The 19,474-nt window shown below is 44.1% G+C and overlaps 2 protein-coding genes across 2 annotated transcripts in view; one reads left to right on the forward strand and one right to left on the reverse strand.

Moving 5' to 3' along the window:
- LOC123774778 (uncharacterized) overlaps positions 1 to 19,474 on the forward strand; it is a 285,909-nt gene that overhangs the window by 23,830 nt on the left and 242,605 nt on the right. The window lies entirely within an intron of this gene.
- On the reverse strand, positions 1,898 to 6,407 carry LOC138355619 (uncharacterized). Its single transcript, XM_069310933.1, has 4 exons — positions 6,268 to 6,407; positions 5,926 to 5,978; positions 3,619 to 3,671; positions 1,898 to 2,773 (listed from the first exon to the last, which is right to left on the reverse strand). The coding sequence occupies exons 1-4, from the start codon at positions 6,405 to 6,407 to the stop codon at positions 1,898 to 1,900; spliced, it is 1,122 nt and encodes a 373-aa protein (XP_069167034.1).

Here is a 19,474-nt window from a genome sequence, read left to right on the forward strand (position 1 = left end):
CCTCCATTATTGATTTGATTCCCGTGCCCAGGACCTATATAGTGTGTGTGTGTACTCTTCTAGTTGTGCTTGCGAGGGTTGAGCTTCGGCTCTTTGTTCCCGCCTCTCAACTGTCAGTCTACTGTTGTACAGCCTCCTGAGCTGAGGTCGTAGTCCTAGAAGTAAACAATAACGAAGGGAGACTCGCGGAAAATATAAAAGTCTGCACAAGCTATAAATGTGGCCAAAGAACCTTACAGAACAGCCGGGAACACGTCAGTAGTCGAGGGCTTGGTGACCTCAGCCACACAGTAGGTAGTGCAACTCGATCGTAAACCGGAAAAAATAATTGAACTTTTGGAACAAGTGCCAGAGAGTAGGGAAGACAAACATGGCCAGTGTCACTCCTGCCATGTTATCTGTCCTAATTAGCTCTTCTATTCTTTTTTTTCTCAATTTGACAAGGTTAGCACAAACGTCTAGCCTCCAACCACGGACAAAAAGACATTCTCTTTTATAGATACAGACTAGGAACGGGTCCCCAGCTGCGCTGCGGTCTCTTTCCCATCCCAGTCTTCCCCAACTCCTTTCTCACTTCTTTCTCTATTCTCCTGTCCAACTTTCTCCTCAAACATCCTCCCTCTCACCCTTTGCTCCCTATCCTCTCTTCTCCATCTTTCTCCCCCTCGCTCCCGCTTACACCTTTCTCCCTCTCTCCTCAAAAAATGGTTCATGGTTTTCCCAGTGACGAAATCTAGGGACTCAGCTAGCCATGTTTCACTAGGTTGTTTGGGAGTGAAGTATCAGTATTAGGCCCGCCCTCCTCTTAAGCCTACCCCAGAGCACCCACCCTCTTAAGTTGGGTGAGACTAGCCCCAAGCATCAGGCCTCCAACAGAAAAACAACAGAGGCAAACAAACATTAGAAGGGGTTGCCAGCTGTGCCGAGGATAATCTGTCTCTGCTTCCCCCCCCCCATTCTCTCTTCCTTCCCCCATTTCTCCCTTCCTCTCCTGCCCCTCTACCCTTCCCCTTTCTCCCTCTTTCCTCCTTTTCCGCCTTTGTTCCTTTCCGTCTTCCTTCCCATCTCCACCACTTCCCCTTCTTCCTACCCTCCCCTCTTCCCTCTTCCCCGTCTGGCCTCGAATCTCAAACACACAGACATTACCATTTAATACTGATTTCACAATCGTCACTTTCGAATGAAGAAATCAAGGGACCCACTCATTTTGAGGGTCACTATTGCCTTACTCCTACATATTAGGACCAATAGGACCAACCCTTACCAGACTATATCAGCCACGTACCCCAGACCATTTACCCTGCAAAGTTGGGTAAGGCTTTTCCAAGCGTCTGGCTTTCAATCACGGACAGACGAACAAAAAACTAACATTCTATTTTGTAAGATATAAATTGACCTTTTCTCCTTAACACACCCACAATTATGTGTAGGGGGAAGGGGGGGGGGTAATAAGACTCGGTGCATGATGAACACCTTCAACTGTGCCTGTGTGTGTGTGTGTGTGTGTGTGTGTGTGTGGGTGTGTGTGTGTGTGTGTGTGTGTGTGTGTGTGTGTGTGTGTGTGTGTGTGTGTGTGTGTGTGTGTGTGGGATTGAAAATCAGTCGAAATTTTATTCATCTTTGAATGATACTGTAAGGGAAAAATATTAAAAATGCGCAACACAAACTCGCCCCAGTGAAACAAGCCCCTAAGGCAGATAATCCACGGCTCTGAAACGTGTGTTTACTTTGCTCAAGTGCACAGGGTGTTTGTCAATACCGTCTGTATCCCGAAGGTCCATACGGGTGTTTTTCTCACGGAGCATCCACAAACTTGGCGTCTGAACCTTAACAACTAATGCATAAAGTATATTTGTATAATCCTCACTGTAATTAGCTTGTGAGATCCCGGAATGTTTTACGATGGGGCTACGTTCTTAGTGGTGACTGAGGATGGGGCTACGTTCTTAGTGGTGACTGAGGATGGGGCTACGTTCTTAGTGGTGACTGAGGATGGGGCTACGTTCTTAGTGGTGACTGAGGATGGGGCTACCTTCTTAGTGGTGACTGAGGATGGGGCTACCTTCTTAGTGGTGACTGAGGATGGGGCTACCTTCTTAGTGGTGATTGAGGATGGGGCTACCTTCTTAGTGGTGACTGAGGAGGGGGCTACCTTCTTAGTGGTGACTGAGGATGGGGCTACCTTCTTAGTGGTGACTGAGGATGGGGCTACCTTCTTAATGGTGACTGAGGATGGGGTTACCTTCTTAGTGGTGACTGAGGATGGGGCTACCTTCTTAGTGGTGACTGAGGATGGGGCTACCTTCTTAATGGTGACTGAGGATGGGGCTACCTTCTTAGTGGTGACTGAGGATGGGGCTACCTTCTTAATGGTGACTGAGGATGGGGCTACCTTCTTAGTGGTGACTGAGGATGGGGCTACCTTCTTAATGGTGACTGAGGATGGGGCTACCTTCTTAGTGGTGACTGAGGATGGGGCTACCTTCTTAGTGGTGACTGAGGATGGGGCTACCTTCTTAGTGGTGACTGAGGATGGGGTTACCTTCTTAGTGGTGACTGAGGATGGGGCTACCTTCTTAGTGGTGACTGAGGATGGGGCTACCTTCTTAATGGTGACTGAGGATGGGGCTACCTTCTTAGTGGTGACTGAGGATGGGGCTACCTTCTTAGTGGTGACTGAGGATGGGGCTACCTTCTTAGTGGTGACTGAGGATGGGGCTACCTTCTTAGTGGTGACTGAGGATGGGGCTACCTTCTTAGTGTTGACTGAGGACTTAGGGCAACCACCGTTTTGTCAGTGAACTGAACACATTATACCTGGCCAATGGCCTGTACCCCATCATAACCCCTGGCGCAAGTCTCACTGCCTCCACTGCCACTCCGGAGACTACCACCAGGACGACCACCAGGTCGATCTCAACACAGACTCCAGAACCACCCATGACCAGGGCGACACGGAGGTAATTCCCTCTCCAGCTCCCAACCATCACCCTCTCAGCAGCCACGCTAGCAGACGTGCTGTCTACAAATGCTAACAACACCACCAACACTCCTGAAATACCGTCTACCACCAATCCACGACACCTGAGTCTACCTCAGGCTGCGAGAATAAAGACGAAAACACCAACAACGGAGGTTACGGACTCCTCAGACGAGGAAATCTTAGTAGGAGCTCCACCGCCGCACCACAAATACGACACCTTCTCGGTACAAGACTTCCTCATGGAGGCCACGTCACCAAACTCCAACGACAGCACGGCTCAACTAAAGTCTCAGCCAAAGAACAAACGGAAGATCTAGAGGTCTCCACTAACCCCACCAGCTCCATAAGAACATAAGAACATAAGAACAAAGGCAACTGCAGAAGGCCTGTTGGCCCATACGAGGCAGCTCCTATTTATAACCACCCAATCCCACTCATATACTTGTCCAACCCGCGCTTGAAACAATCGAGGGACCCCACCTCCACAATGTTACGCGGCAATTGGTTCCATAACTGGTACAGCCAGCCCTCCTGGGCTGAAATTCACCATGAAGACGCCCCATCCATCTCCAGATCTCTGGTATCGATTATTGATACAGATAATGGCTCCAAATAGACTCCATTTACGGGCTCACCATAGCCCGTACTACTTGAAACTTTTTGTTCTGAGTAACTGAATCTAAAACAACTACAACAGGTATTTTGTAATCACATTTACTACAAAAAAATTGTATCACTTACGGGCTATTCATGCCCGTGCCACCTCTTGGGTGGCTTAATTTTCATCAATCAACCGGAATTTTATATTTAAGTCAATTCTACCTTTGCATCAGTCCATGCTGAACTATAAAATGAACTTTGGAGAGTTACTTTTTAACTTCCTTCTTAAGTAAAGAAGAACATTAGAAATATAAAGAAGATTCATGTTAAAATCATTGATATAAAGTGTTGTGTGTTTAGAAGGTGTATATTTATAATACACACACACATACACAACACACACACACACACACACACACACACACATACACAACACACACACACACACACACACACACACACACACACACATACACAACACACACACACACACACACACACACACACACACACACACACACACACACACACACACACAACAACACTGAGAAATGAAAACGTGAGTCGACATGGGAGGTTGTTAGAGGCCGGAGTGACAGCTTGGAGGACGTGCCCCGGGACACGCCGGGTGTCTCCTCTCCTGCTCCAGTCTAACAGCCTCACCATCATTAATATGGTGAGGCTGTAAGACTTCACCATTAATATGGTGAGGCTGTAAGACCTCACCATCATTAATATGGTGAGGCTGTAAGACCTCACCATTAATATGGTGAGGCTGTAAGACCTCACCATTAATATGGTGAGGCTGTGAGACCTCACCATTAATATGGTGAGGCTGTGAGACCTCACCATCAATGCCTTCAATATTATTAGCTTGTGCTCACCTATTTGTGCTTGCGGGGGTTGAGCTTTGGCTCTTTGGTCCCGCCTCTCAACTGACAATCAACTGGTGTACAGATTCTTGTGTAACCCACAAATTGTTAACTACTATTTGACAATTATTAAAGAGTTAACTTGCTCAAATTTTGTTAAGTCATGTCAGTTAAAATAATTTAAGATTAGCATCTGACCCCTGTGGTGTGATAATGGTTTATTGTTATCTGGCAACATGGTACATACAATTGTTTCTAGCGTAGGCTAGACATTTATATGAATCGGTGCATGTAATTAGGAGCTGCCACATATGGGTCAATAGACCTTCTGCAATTTACTAAATTTTTATATTCTTACGTCATAAAGTACAGTAGTTGATAAGACTCCTGAAATTGCTTAAATTTACCATCCACAATACTAGCGTTTTGTATTGGCACAATGTGAGGGATTTTCTAATCTTTAATTATTTTGTATGTGGAAAATAGGTGATGAATTACTGCTGGAGAGGCAGAGTGATAAACTTACTATATGGGTACAAACACTAATCGCTCATCCTGTCCTCAGGCTAGGCTCGTTCAATCGGCGGACGACCCCAAAATCGTATTCGTCAACTTTAACGTGTTCAAAAATTGTATTCTATCAAATATAAGTAAATATTATTACATCCTGGAATGTGTTGAATAGTTAGGTCCAACTTAGTTAAGGTTAAGTTCTGTTGGTAGTTACTGGTATTTATATATATATATATATATATATATATATATATATATATATATATATATATATATATATATATATATATATATACACACACACACGTATTTACATATCTACCAACACTTCCAATTGTCCTAATCCCTTTTTTCAGATGTGCTTTAAATTATTTTGTTATTGATTGTTGGATGATAAAGTAAGGTTGAGGGTTGTGTGGTGGTGGTGGTGAGGGCAGGAGCGGCGCCCACCTGGGGCAGGAGACGCCAGCAATGTTAATGAGCTCACACCACAACACAAGTTTGTGATGATACATTCCTCTTGAGTTGTCTTCATTATTGGTGCAGTGTGTGTGTGTGTGTGTGTGTGGGTGTGGGTGTGTGTGTGTGTGTGTGTGTGTGTGTGTGTGTGTGTGTGTGTGGGTGTGTGTGTGTGTGTGTGTGTGTGTGTGTGTGTGTGTGTGTGTGTGTGTGTGTGTGTGTGTGTGTGTGTGTGTGGTCTCCGTCTTTATTGACTAGTTTGTGTATGTGCTTGTGTATATTCAACTAGTTACACCAATCTCTTAGTGTTTGCGTGGAAGCAAACTTCAGTTCCTGGACCCCCTATCCCTTAGCCATCAATAGACTAGTGTATTGATTATTACTTAACTCTATCCCAGGATAAGCTTTTAATGTCCTTCTGCCTTACTTAAGTGTCCAGTTTCCCCATGTCTTCCAGTGTTCAATTAACTCTTAACAAACAACCTGGTCCTTTCTTACCTGTTAATATCTTCGTTATGGCCACTCGCGAGCCCACGGTGTATCCCCGGATCCTGAAGTTTATAAGAGTATAAACACATAAAAATATTAGTAGGAGTCTCAACAGCGGGGCCTGTTTGGCCCATTCCGGCGCTGCTCATCTGGATCCAACCCTTCTCCTCCACATATATATCAACCTTATTTTTATAGCTGACTATACCATTTGTCTCTATGATGTTGGGAAACCTTTCTCACTTATCTAGCACCCTGTGCCAGACCCCATAACCTCCCCGACTCCAGACTTCTCCAGCTTATAGCCTGCGTTATGGGTTCTAACCTGGTCTGATACTTTTAAGACCTTACTCATGTCTCTCCCGTTGATTTCCCTTGTTGACTTGAAGGCGTCGATCGTGTCGTCCCACAGCCTCCTCCTCCTGCGAGAGGTGCCCTAACCTCTCCTTCCTTGGCAGGTCCTGGACGCCAAGGACCAGTTTGGTCACCATACGGTGCAGTGTCTAGAGAGAATCCCTGACCGGTCCAACACGGTCAGCAGAAATGGTCGACGTAGTCTAACAGAGGTCTCACCAGGGGCATATATAAGTGGAGGACGATGGTCGTGTATTTATTGCTTACGCTTATAGTTATAAACTCAGGTATCCTAATTGCCTCGTTACCCGAACAGATGCACAGCTGTTAAGGTCCCCGGGCGCGGCCAGTCGTCACTCCCAAATCTCCCAACTCGATTTTTCCAAATCAACATCATTCACCTGGCAGAAGGTACCAGGGTCATGTCTCAAGTTTAGAACTTTATTCTTATCAACGATGAACTTCACGTGGCACTTTTCTGCTCTTCAGTGTGACGAGGAGCTCCCGGGCCCGCAAACCTCTTCATGTTTTTAGTCCCATTTTCGTATTTTTCAGGCGAGAGCTTGAATCACCTATGATCCAAATGTATAAAATGCTGCACGAAATATTGTGGATTGTATAATATGGATGAAGAGGTGGATTACCTCTTCATGACTTAGTAGTGGTCCAGGAAAGGTTGAATGCCAGTTAGGTAGTTCTGAGATCCTTCTCCCTCCTCTCTCTCTCTCTCTCTCTCTCTCTCTCTCTCTCTCTCTCTCTCTCTCTCTCTCTCTCTCTCTCTCTCTCTCTCTCTCTCTCTCTCTCTCTCTTAATTTATTAGTGACAATTTGTAGGATGTTTATGGTTATTTGAGTGTGTGTATATATGTATATAAGAGACAGAGAGAGAGTAAGATAGTGAAAGAGAAAGAGGGAGAGAGAGACATACTCTTAGCACTAGAGTATGACTTCATTACATGTTAGTGTAGAGGAAACAGTGTGCAAGAGGTGGTGTGAGTGCGGGACAGACGCACCAGCAAACCAACAAGTCTCGTAAAATGCAGTGCCTAATATCACCTACCAGGTCGAGGTATCTGGTGGCTCACTGATACCGACGCTCTTCCTGTCCAACCCCATTATGGTGTGTAATCCTGGGCACGTGATTGGCTGTGGGAAGCCACCGAGAGGAACCAATCACAAACCTTAATTGGGCTAGAGAAAATTTGACGTGTTGGCGTAGGCTGTGTCAGAGGGGTAATCCACGGCTAGTTGTGCGTGGCGGTGGGGTTGCTGTGGGTGTGTGTGTGGTGGTGGGTTTTTGTGGTTGTGTGTGGTGGTGGGTTGATGTGGTTATGTGTGTTCTCATTTGTGTGTGGCTCATGCGAGGTGTCAGGATACACAGTCACGTGGAGAACACTCTGTACACACACTATACACTCCAAGTCCTTGTCTCTCATATATTTCACTCCTGTGTGAAGATAACAAATTATCTATTTAACGAATTCCAAATTATATAGAGTTTAGCCGGGCGCATTGATCACTTGCTGTACCAATGATGATTCCAGCGATAAGTGACTATTTATGGAGTCTCTGACTTCTGCTAGCACTTAGATCACGTGGGGACAGGTAGCCACCTTGTCCACTAAGTTCACTCTTCCAGAGTTCCTCTATACGGCCTCTGTAAGGAACGGTGCGACTTTATTAATTCTGAGAGACCCAAGTCGGAGACTCGCGTTAAGTGGGTAGAGAACTTTCATGGAGTTTGGAGAGAAGTTATGCTTTTCCTTCCTTGGCTCAGTCGGGAAATAGCACTTCAGACTTACCTGAATTTACCTGAGGGCCACTAACACTAGTGGCCTCGACGAGGACAGGAAGCCGGTGGCTTGTCGCAGGTCCCCATTTGCCTTGATGATTATATATATATATAGGATGATATGTATTACGGTGTCAACATGTAAACTGGTGACTTTTATTTAACTTTTCCATAACCCTAGACGTTGTAGTCTTGGACTAATCTTGGAAAACAACATAACTGTTATAGTCCAAGAGGCTTTTTCTGATTTCGGGAAGGGTCTCCGCCGCCAGCGATGCTGTAGGGGTAGCAGACACGACAGCTGACACCCATCATGACAATGGGAGATACACAGTGGTGATAATACAGTAATTGTAGTGAAAACACCTGATGCCAGAACATCAGGTGTTGTAACTGAGGTGAGATACACACCCCACACCTAGAGTGTGATGAGATACACTCCAGTGTAATAACAGTAAGGGCAAGCAATTACTACTAGCCTATGATCTATAATTCAGTGTAGCGTATTAATTTGACCTACTACATGATAACAAGACGATTAATAACTTCAGTATTAACTTGTATTTATTCACTGACTCAATAACGAGCGCTCCTACTAATGGAATGAAATGGCTATGGCTGTTTACCGGTTTTTTAGACGCCAGCAGAAATTGCTGTAACCACTTTGATCTCGGGAGGTAATTATAGACATGTCTTAATACTTTCTTTCATGTTAATTCAGCGCTGCAATTCAGTTTAATTTATTTTGCAAATCGTGCACACGCTTGCACTAAGGAGCCGAAAATGCTTGCAGTATTATTACACACAGAGATCACACTAACGTGATGCATCAAATGAACAAATCCACAAGGGCTGTGACGAGGATTCGAACCTGCGTCCGGGAGCATCCCAGACACTGCCTTATTTTCACAGTATTATTCTTTGTTATCACGTTGTCTTGGCAGTTGCTTGACCGACATAGCAACCCAGAACATGCTAATCTCAGATCCTTGTAATTGATGACCAGACCACACACTAGAAGGTGAAGGGACGACGACGTTTCGGTCCGTCCTGGATCATTCTCAAGTCGATTGTGACTTGAGAATTCTCACAATCGACTTGAGAATGGTCCAGGACGGACCGAAACGTCGTCGTCCCTTCACCTTCTAGTGTGTGGTCTGGTCAACATACTTCAGCCACGTTATTGTGACTCATCGCCTGCACAGAACATATCGTCAGGTAATTTAACAATTAGTGCAACAGCGTATCGTCATCCTCATTGATTCTTTTTGTTCCATAATCAAAATAATTTTCACTATATTCTCACTGACAATTTAATTTGGAATATGACTCACAGGATAGATTGATGTTAATATTCGTCAAAACAGGAATCAAAGTTAGTTTATGTTAAATGGCTGAGACCCTCTTGGTAGGAGCGTCTCATGGAATTTCACAATATTAAGCTTATCTGATTTATATTGAGCTGACGGAAGGTGACCCCGTGGGTTTTGAGTTCGCTGGTCGACGTATTATTGGTGGAGTCTGTCTAAAAAGATATATTTTCTTCTCTGACACTCAGCTAAATGAGCCTCTTTGTTCACTGGATAGGACGGTGCAGGGCACAAATGGTCAAACTGTGTTAAGAATATCTTGGGGTAACTGGCTGGAGTTACCAGCAGCCTGGTTCAGGAGGCCTGGTCGACGACCGGGCCGCGGGGACACTAAGCCCCGGAAGCACCTCAAGGTAGCCTGCAGGCCTTCCAACTGACCCACGAGCACCCACAATAAGGAAAGATCCCAGAGACACACAACTGGTAAGGCCGAAAGTTCCAGTTGGATACCAGTTATCCTCCACGATATGGTGGTTAGTAATTGACATGACCCGGACGTGGCTCATCTGACACCTACATGTCCTACTGGCACCACAGGAGAAGGCCTAAAGTTGCAGTTGGGCAGCAGATAGTTACGTCTGGAATACTTCCTTTTAAGGTGTGTTGGTGACTCAGTAGGAAGAGCGGCTCTATGTGCTCGGCGGTTCGAGGTTCCGAGTGTTTTATATATATATATATATATATATATATATATATATATATATATATATATATATATATATATATATATATATATATATATATGCGGAAAATCCACAGATAAATGGAAAAGAGAGATGTAGAAATCCACAGAGATTTCTCTGTGGATTTTCCGCATACAAATGATCAGTGTTTCGTGATCGTCAATATATATAATAAACCAATATATATATATATATATATATATATATATATATATATATATATATGTATATATATATATATATATATATATATATATATATATATATATATATATACATATAACAAGAACACTGAAGGGCAGACAAATATATATTTTGCGACGATCGGGTCTAAACACACAGGTGCAATAACAGTAAGGTGGGGTTCAAGAACTAGATTCAATCACCATAGGTACTGTTAGCTAAGTTAAGCAACCAAAAAGTGTTCAAATCCACTGTGAGGTGACTGCATCACTTGTGACCCGGCTGGTGTACGTTGTTATTCTTGCGTCTGTCTGTCATTGTGAGTGTCCGCGGCCCAATTGGTTTTCGCACGATATCGCAAACCTCCTAAAAATATATATTATTTGTTTAGTTAATAGTTACAGCAATAATACTTGGCTCTATTCTCGGTGTCTTGTAGCTTAACTGTGACTGCTATATACACTCTATTACTCTTGCATTGAACTGGACTTATAACCTCAAAACTGAACGTGAGAGTTAGGTTTTCATGTTGACCAGACCACATACTAGAAAGTAAAGGGATGACGACGTTTCGGTCCGTCCTGGACCATTCTCAAGTCGACTATGAGTCTTAGGTTTTCATGTTCGATTTTGGTGAGAGAGAGAGCCGGCTGGAGCCGGCTGCGAGGTGCGCCTCACCTATCCTCCAGAAGCAATTTTCAGCTGGTCCTGATGCTGGGGCGTGTGCTAAAGGTCAACTGGAATTTAGGTGGCCGGATATTTGTGTCTCGAACCAGCTGTCAGAAAAGGGTGAGGTACATTTGCATTTACCGGGCGGAGTGGAGCTACGAGCGGCCGGGTTGTGTTTGGCCTCAACTTGTTTGTTACAAGGCCTTAGTTGTAACACTTTAATGTTTATTGTTTATTAAAAATGGCGATGGCGTTGCCACTCTATAGGACTTGTTGATGCTATTAGTTGTAGTCTTGCCTTCAGAGGCACCTGAAGCTGTCTGACAAGTGTGAGAGGCACCTGAAGCTGTCTGACAGGTGTGAGAGACACCTGAAGCTGTCTGACAAGTGTGAGAGGCACCTGAAGCTGTCTGACAAGTGTGAGAGACACCTGAAGTTGTCTGACAAGTGTGAGAGACACCTGAAGCTGTCTGACAAGTGTGAGAGACACCTGAAGTTGTCTGACAAGTGTGAGAGACACCTGAAGCTGTCTGACAAGTGTGAGAGACACCTGAAGCTGTCTGACAAGTGTGAGAAACGGAGAGTTAACCGGGGGATGTAATGTACCCATTTTCTGCCAAGGAGGCCACAACCATCACTCTTCTCTTGCCAACGGATTCCTGTGGTCGTTACAGTGGTGCGGAGGGTCGTCCAGGCCGACCACCTGCTGCCACCGACCAGTTCCCTCCAGATGGCTGAGGGGGAAGAACAATACGAGGAGAACGAGGGTAGAGAACAAGGCACCTGAAGCGAAGGGCGCCAATCATTAAACGTAGTTCATTAAGAATATTAAGAGATATATGATTGTTCTTAAGACCAAGAGAGGTGATCGCGAGGTCGTAAGACCAGAGGTGCTAGAACAAGCTAGAGACGCCCTCACAGTTCCCTAGACGATAAATGGCTGTTCATGAATACTAATTATAGTAATTACGTTTGTTTTAGCATGTCTGTACAGTTAATTGTGTACAGTTAATTGTGTACAGTTAATTGTTCCGCCTTTGTTGGCCCGCTTCTGGTTATTGTAGCATTGCTCTCTGTACAGTGGTTCCGTCCGGCTCTGCCCTTCCTCAGGGTCAGGCTTCATTAACACTATACACATCCACTTACGAAACCTGTATATCTTTCCTTGTAGCGAGTGTGTTTAGCTCTATTACACGGTTTACGAGCTGGGAAAGTTCACAGACCTAGATTGTTAAACAACCTCGTAGTGCTTCGGCGCTTACAAGCTATTTAATAAATGTAATTAATGCTGCCATGATTGTTGGAAGATGTACAGGCTTCGTAAGGGGTTTATTACTCGTGACTCGGGTTAGCTTATAGTGCCACTTCCTCACCCTCCTTTGTGCTTGTGGGGGTTGAACTCCGGCTCTCTGGTCCCGCCTCTCAACCATCAATCAACAGGTGTACAGGTTCGTGAGCCTACTGGGCTCTACTACCTACCCTGTACGTAGTAGAGCCCAGTAGGTAGCTGCACCTAATGAATTTGCAGCCCAGTAAGTGGCTGCAAATTCCCAGAGTTTCCATGCTGGTGCTGCATACTCTAGTATTGGTTTCACGTATGTAGTGTGCAGTATCCTGGATGATCCTTCGTTTAGTTTCCGGAAGACTTTTTCTTCCGTTCCCAGATAATCTCGCATATGATTCCAGCTTATTATGTTTATACAAGCTTCAGGCGGTATCTACTGTCAACCAATATATCGCTTAAAGCACACACAAACACAGTCACGTCATATATATTCACCTAGTTGTGCTTGCGGGGGTTGAGCTCTGCTCTTTCGGTCTGCCTCACAACTGTCACTCAATCAACTGTTACTAACTACTAACTAATTTTTTTCTCCACACACAGTCAGGAATCAGCCCGTAGCAGCTGTCTAAGCTCTAGGTACCTTTTTACTGCTAGGTAACAGGGGCATCAGGGTGAAAGAAGCTCTGCCCATCTGTTTCCGCCGGTGGCCGGGATCGAACCCAGACTCTGGGATTACGAGTCCCAAACGGTATCCATTCAGTCACAGCCCCTAAGCTATATATATGAATGAATATATATACATGAAGCTATATATGTACTCCATCTTCACCAGATTACTTGTTAGTGCGTTCCATTTTGATAGTTCCATCTGTCATCTATCTCCAGCTGTTCTTGCACCACCTGTGCTAAATAGTATGCCTTCGTCTCCCCTGTCAGTTCACCTGAGAATTTTTACGTCGTAATCTTGTCTCCCCTTACTCCTTTTTTTTGAGGTAAATTTTTTTTTATCTCCAAAATAATGGACGTAGGTTTCGCAACCCGATCCCATTATGAAATAATGATGCAATAACTGAAGTGGGGAATTACGTGATTAGTTGATAATGTGCGACTGTTCCCAGCACCTTCCCACTCTCCTCCTCCCTCACTTCCCTTCCTCTGTCCTTCCCATCACCCCTCCCTCTTCCCTTCACATCCCCTTCATTCCCACCAGGTAACCATCACTTCCCATCAGTGATGGGAAGTGTCCCATCACTTTTCCACTCTTCTTATCTCTTCCCTCTTCTACCCTTCACTACCTCCCTCTTCCTGTCACCTCCCCTTCCGCCCATCACTACTCTCCCCTCCCAAATCTCCCCCCTCTTCCCTTCACAGCAATTCCCACCCCTGACCAATATTGAGGAATAAATTCCTATATAAAAATTGTGGCAATATTAGCCCCCCTTGTAGTGTTACAGGCGTCACTGTGCAGCTGTGTGCGTCACTGTGCAGCTGTGTGCGTCACTGTGCAGCTGTGTGCGTCACTGTGCAGCTGTGTGCGTCACTGTGTACACAGTGACAGTGAGGAGAGGAGACAGGTTATTTTAACATATATATATATATATATATATATATATATATATATATATATATATATATATATATATATATATATATTATATATTATATATATATATATATATATATATATATATATATATATATATATATATATATATATATATACTCTAGGATTTAAACACAGGATTAAACAGCATCATTTTCAAATTTTGAACAATACAAAATAAGGAGCGAAATAAATTCCGATGAAGATTCAAAATTGCCAGATAGATATGGCAAATGCAGTTTAATGCTATAAAATGTTGAATTGTGACCTTAAACAGTAATATATTTACCAGACATCATGTGGACAATGTTTTACATGGGAAATACACATGTGAAAACTATGTGGGTGTCATTATTAGTAGGGATCTTAAGCCAAGAAAATAAATGCGTTAATATACGCAATAAAGCAACTGAGGTACTGGGATTTATTGCTAGAATTGTTAAGAATAAGACATCTAAGCATCTATCTTGAGGTTATCTTGAGATGATTTCGATCTAACATTATGATTCAGCTTAATATTCCACTTGTTAGACACCATTAAAGTCCTATGCAATTCGACTTTGGTCTCCATACTATAGAATGGAAATATATTCCTGTTTAACGTGTACAGAGAAGGATGACAAAGTTAACCTCAGGAATTAGAAACCTTTCTTATGAAGAGAAATTAAAAAAAACGCAACTTACATTCACTAACAGATCTAAGAGTATTGGATTGACATGATCCAATTATATTGCTGAGTAAATGGGTATAACAAAGGAACTGTGAAATGGATTATAAATATAGCACACGAAACAATGGCTTTAAATTGGATAAATTTACATTTATGAAAGTCCTGGGTAAATACTGGTTTGGAAACAGCATTGTTAATTCGTGGAACAAATAAGAAGTAATTTGTGGAACAAATAAGAAGTAATTTCTGGAACAAATTACCAGATAACATAATAGACGTGTAATCAATGGAGTATTTCAAGCGTAGGTTAAACATGTACATGAATGAGTGTGGGAGGATGGAAATAGAAATTTCTAAGGCAAGAACCGATACGCCTCCAACAGTTTCTTTTGATTCTTGTGTTGTAATCACAACACTACAACACTTGAGTGTGAGCAACACAACACCCGTGACGGTAAAGTCAACTTCGCGTGACTCTGGTCCGCCATACCTGACGCTTCCAGTGACTGACGTTATTACGTTATGGGAGAACCTCTTGACAATTGTGTAACAGTAAAACAATGGAAATCTTGTTATTTGAGGGCGACTGTTATCAGCTAATTCACTTCAGGGAGGCTCTTGGTGGTGGTCCACTTCAGGGAGGCTCATGGTGGTGGTCCACTTCTGGGAGGCTCTTGGTAGTGGTCCACTTCAGGGAGGCTCATGGTGGTGGTCCACTTCTGGGAGGCTCTTGGTGGTGGTCCACTTCAGGGAGGCTCTTGGTGGTGGTCCACTTCAGGGAGGCTCTTGGTGGTGGTCCACTTCAGGGAGGCTCGTAGCGCTGGTCCACTTCAGGGAGGCTCGTAGCGCTGGTCCACTTCAGGGAGGCTCGTAGCGCTGGTCCACTTCAGGGAGGCTCGTAGCGCTGGTCCACTTCAGGGAGGCTCGTAGCGCTGATCCACTTCAGGGAGGCTCGTAGCGCTGGTCCACTTCAGGGAGGCTCGTAGCGCTGGTCCACTTCAGGGAGGCTCGTAGCGCTGATCCACTTCAGGGAGCCTCGTAGCGCTGGTCCACTTCAGGGAGGCTCGTAGCGCTGATCCACTTCAGGGAGCCTCGTAGCGCTGGTCCACTTTAGGGAGGCTCGTAGCGCTGGTCCACTTCAGGGAGGCTCGTAGCGCTGGTCCACTTCAGGGAGGCTCGTGACACTGGTCCACTTCAGGGAGGCTCGTGACACTGGTCCACTTCAGGGAGGCTCATGACACTGGTCCACTTCAGGGAGGCTCATGACACTGGTCCACTTCAGGGAGGCTCATGACACTGGTCCACTTCAGGGAGACTCATGACACTGGTCCACTTCAGGGATCCTCGTGACATTCAGGAAGCCTCGTGACACTAGCTATGCAATGTATGGATTTTCCGCCTCTGTTGATATGACATTTTAATTTTGTGTTTCCTGTGTTTGTATTGGCTTTGATGATAGAGCTGATTGATGAATCCTCACGTACATAGTTTATACGCAAATATATATGCTTCAGGGGGAGTACATTTGTTGAATACTAGCAAAAGGGTTAGATAAATGATTCTGGCACGAATGGCTTTTTTATTTCATATATATTCCTTTTCACTTGGGAAAGAAGTTGAAAAACTCTTCAAGGGTTTAGTTAACAATTTTAATATGCATGATGCGTGTCGTTAATTGACGTGTTGCGATGAATCACTCTTCAACATTGTCGTAGGTAGAGGGAAAGCAAATATATATGTAGAAGTGACAGTATATATATATTCCCTGCCAACTTGGCGATGGATAAAGGATTAACCATCGACTTTGCACATCAACATTTTATGCTAAAACAAAGAACTAATTTTTCCGCCTCAATACGTTTGTAAGAAGCTTAAGATCAATTATAATTTAGCCAATAACCAGTCTCATAGATAATCCTCTCTTCCGTGTCATGCTTTGGTCGGTATTGCCTTGTGTGAATGTTGAATTTTGTAACTAGCTTATCAAGATTGTAACTTGCTTAGCTAAATTAATTGTGGGGTTCAGTCCCTGAGCCCATTATGTGCCTCTGTAACCCTTTCCACTACCGCCCACAAGATGGGTATGGGGTGTAAAATAAACTGAGTAAGCTACGCGTGAGAACACTCATTACACTCATTATTCAGCTCATTATTAACAATGTGAGCACCATCACCTCCGTGAGACGTTTACAAAAACTTTCAGTTGCTTTCTTAATATATAAATGCAATAATTCTTCATTACCCTCAGAAAATGTTTCACTGTTTGAGACCGCTACACAGTCTCTGTTGAGACTGTGTAGCGGTTGAGGATGTACCGTGCGGTTGTCTGATGACAACAAGTGGTTCGGATCCAATAACAATCACAATAACGTGAATGATATTGAACTGTGGATCACTTTTTCTGTCTTCTATTCTCATAAGAATTCGTCTTCCAAAGACGGACACACAATACATGTACGGTGTAGTCAAGACAAGTCAAAACTGACACAACGTACATGCATTTGTAAGATGCACAAACCATTCAGGTATGGTGTAGTCACGATACACAAACCTAAGGATCCACTGCGACCTACAGGCGGATCCATTTCTTGCAAACTTGCTAAACAGTTGACTAATCTTGTCACACAGTAGCTACCATTTTAAACTCGCACATTAAAAAGTTTGTTGAACTTGTAAATAATCTGAGTACATGTTCCCAACCACATGAAATAGTTCTGACGTGGAATCACAATTCACCAAGGCACCTGTGTGTGCTTAACTAGTGTTGGTGGGTGACAGCGTCTCGGCAGTATAGCCGGGACTATTCTCTATTTGTTCTTGACTACGAGAACATTGGCCTTACACATAACAGTATAAGGTCATCACCAGCATCATCTGTCCCTTGTGTTGAAGGCTCTGATGTACTGACCAGTCCAGCCCGGACGTGCAAGACTAGAGACGAGTCATCTCGCATGGGTCTCTCTCTCTACCTTGTCCAGAATTCGGATAAATAATGGAGGTCAGGCCATACAGGAGGGGGGTGTGTAGGCAAGATGGGTGCACACGTATGGTTCATATAAGGTTCTGTAGTCTACTCTCTTGAGAAAGTCTGATATGGTCCTAAGGCTTACATTTTTTTGGCTGTCTTGCTGGCAAGGTTCAACACTTGGCTCTTCACGGTCACTGAAGAGTCAAACTTCATACCCAACATCTTAACTTCATCACCGCTCACTACATTTTTTTTTCACCCATCCAGGTTGAGTACCATGCAGTCTAGTTTTAATTATCGCCTGTCTTTTGTTTTGCCTACTTCCCCCCCCTTTCTTTCTCTCTCTCTCTCTCTCTCTCTCTCTCTCTCTCTCTCTCTCTCTCTCTCTCTCTCTCTCTCTCTCTCTCTCTCTCTCTCTCTCTCTCTCTCTCTCCCCCCCTGTTCCTCCTTCCCTCCGTTAGCACTCCGTCCGTTCGTCCCTTCTCCAATCTTCTACATCTTCCTCTCACCTTCCTCCTCTCTCCTCAACCCTCCTTCTCCCTCCTGGACCCTCCTCCTCCCCACCCTTACTCCAGACCACCCCAGCTCCGCCTCTCGCACACGCTCAACCTTTTTTCCCATTTTCTTGTTTTTCTTACACTTCACTAAACTCTCAAACACCCCGCCCCCGTGAACCTCCACTCTCCATTGACACTCTTGCTCCACACACCCGCTTCTCCTCCACACACCCGCTCCTCCTCTACACACCCGCTCCTCCTCCACACACCCGCTCCTCCTCCACACACCCATTCCCGTCCTCGCTTCCACTCACACACTCAGTCACACTCACACACCTCTATTTACACACCCACTCACATTCACGCCTATATTTACATTCTGCCTATCATTCCCCTTTCAGAAACACCTCGGCGTAGCCATTTACAAATTCTATGTCGTTTTCTGTATGTCTTAAGTGAGTGTCTGTGTACCTGTCATTTCTGTATCACTGTCCTTGTCTGCCACAACAGTGGAAGTGTCCAGGAGCAAGGGGGAATCAAATGATCTTCTTGCATTGTTGGAGGCTAAAGGTTGCTGCGGAATGATATAACGTACAGCCCGGGCTGAGTATGGTGTCCCCAGAGCACACCTGGTCACTCCGTTAACACGAAGGTTCCCCAAATACTGCTTGGTGTAAAGGGGCTAGTGCGGAAAAGGAACGGAATGGTAGCCATGTTGGAACTATGGAACGTAGTCTACCATGGCTACCATGGAACGGAATGGTAGCCATGTTGTCCCACTGCACCCAGAGTTCGTAGCTAGGCTCTTGTGGTTTTCAATTATATGTTATTGTGATTATCAATTATCGGTGGTTATCTGTGTAATTGGGAGCATTTTATATATATATATATATATATATATATATATATATATATATATATATATATATATACAAGAGTTCTTACATTCTCGTACAGCCATTAGCACGCATAGCGTTTCGGGCAAGTCCTTAATGCTATGGTCCCTGGAATACGACCCGAAAAATCGGTTTAACAACCAGTTACCCATTTTACTGTTGGGTTAAACAGAGGCTACAGTTAAGGATTGACACCCAGTAAATCCTCCCCGGCTAGGATACGAACGCAGGACAAAGCGCTCGCGATACGCCAGGCGAGTGTCTTACCACTGTTCCCCGGGGACTGCTAAATTCCTTTGCAGTAGTTATTATTTGCATAACATAATGAGCGAAGGATCTTGTGTTGTCTGCTTATGCCATTCAGTCTCTTTCCTTTTTGTTTTTAATTAAGAGTAAGGTTCAGTAAGAATGGTTCTGGTATTTATAATTGAATGTTGAAAGTTAAAAGTTGTTATCCTACACCAGCTCACAGAAGTCTGGCCTCTAAAACCGCTTTATGTAATAAGATTATTACTAGCTATTCATTTAGTTTATTCTTTATTTAATGTTAAGTTACAGTCATATTATGTATTTGGTGAAGATAAAGCC

The sequence above is a fragment of the Procambarus clarkii genome, chromosome 68 (assembly GCF_040958095.1).
Source record: "Procambarus clarkii isolate CNS0578487 chromosome 68, FALCON_Pclarkii_2.0, whole genome shotgun sequence".
In the NCBI taxonomy this organism is placed as follows: domain Eukaryota; kingdom Metazoa; phylum Arthropoda; class Malacostraca; order Decapoda; family Cambaridae; genus Procambarus; species Procambarus clarkii.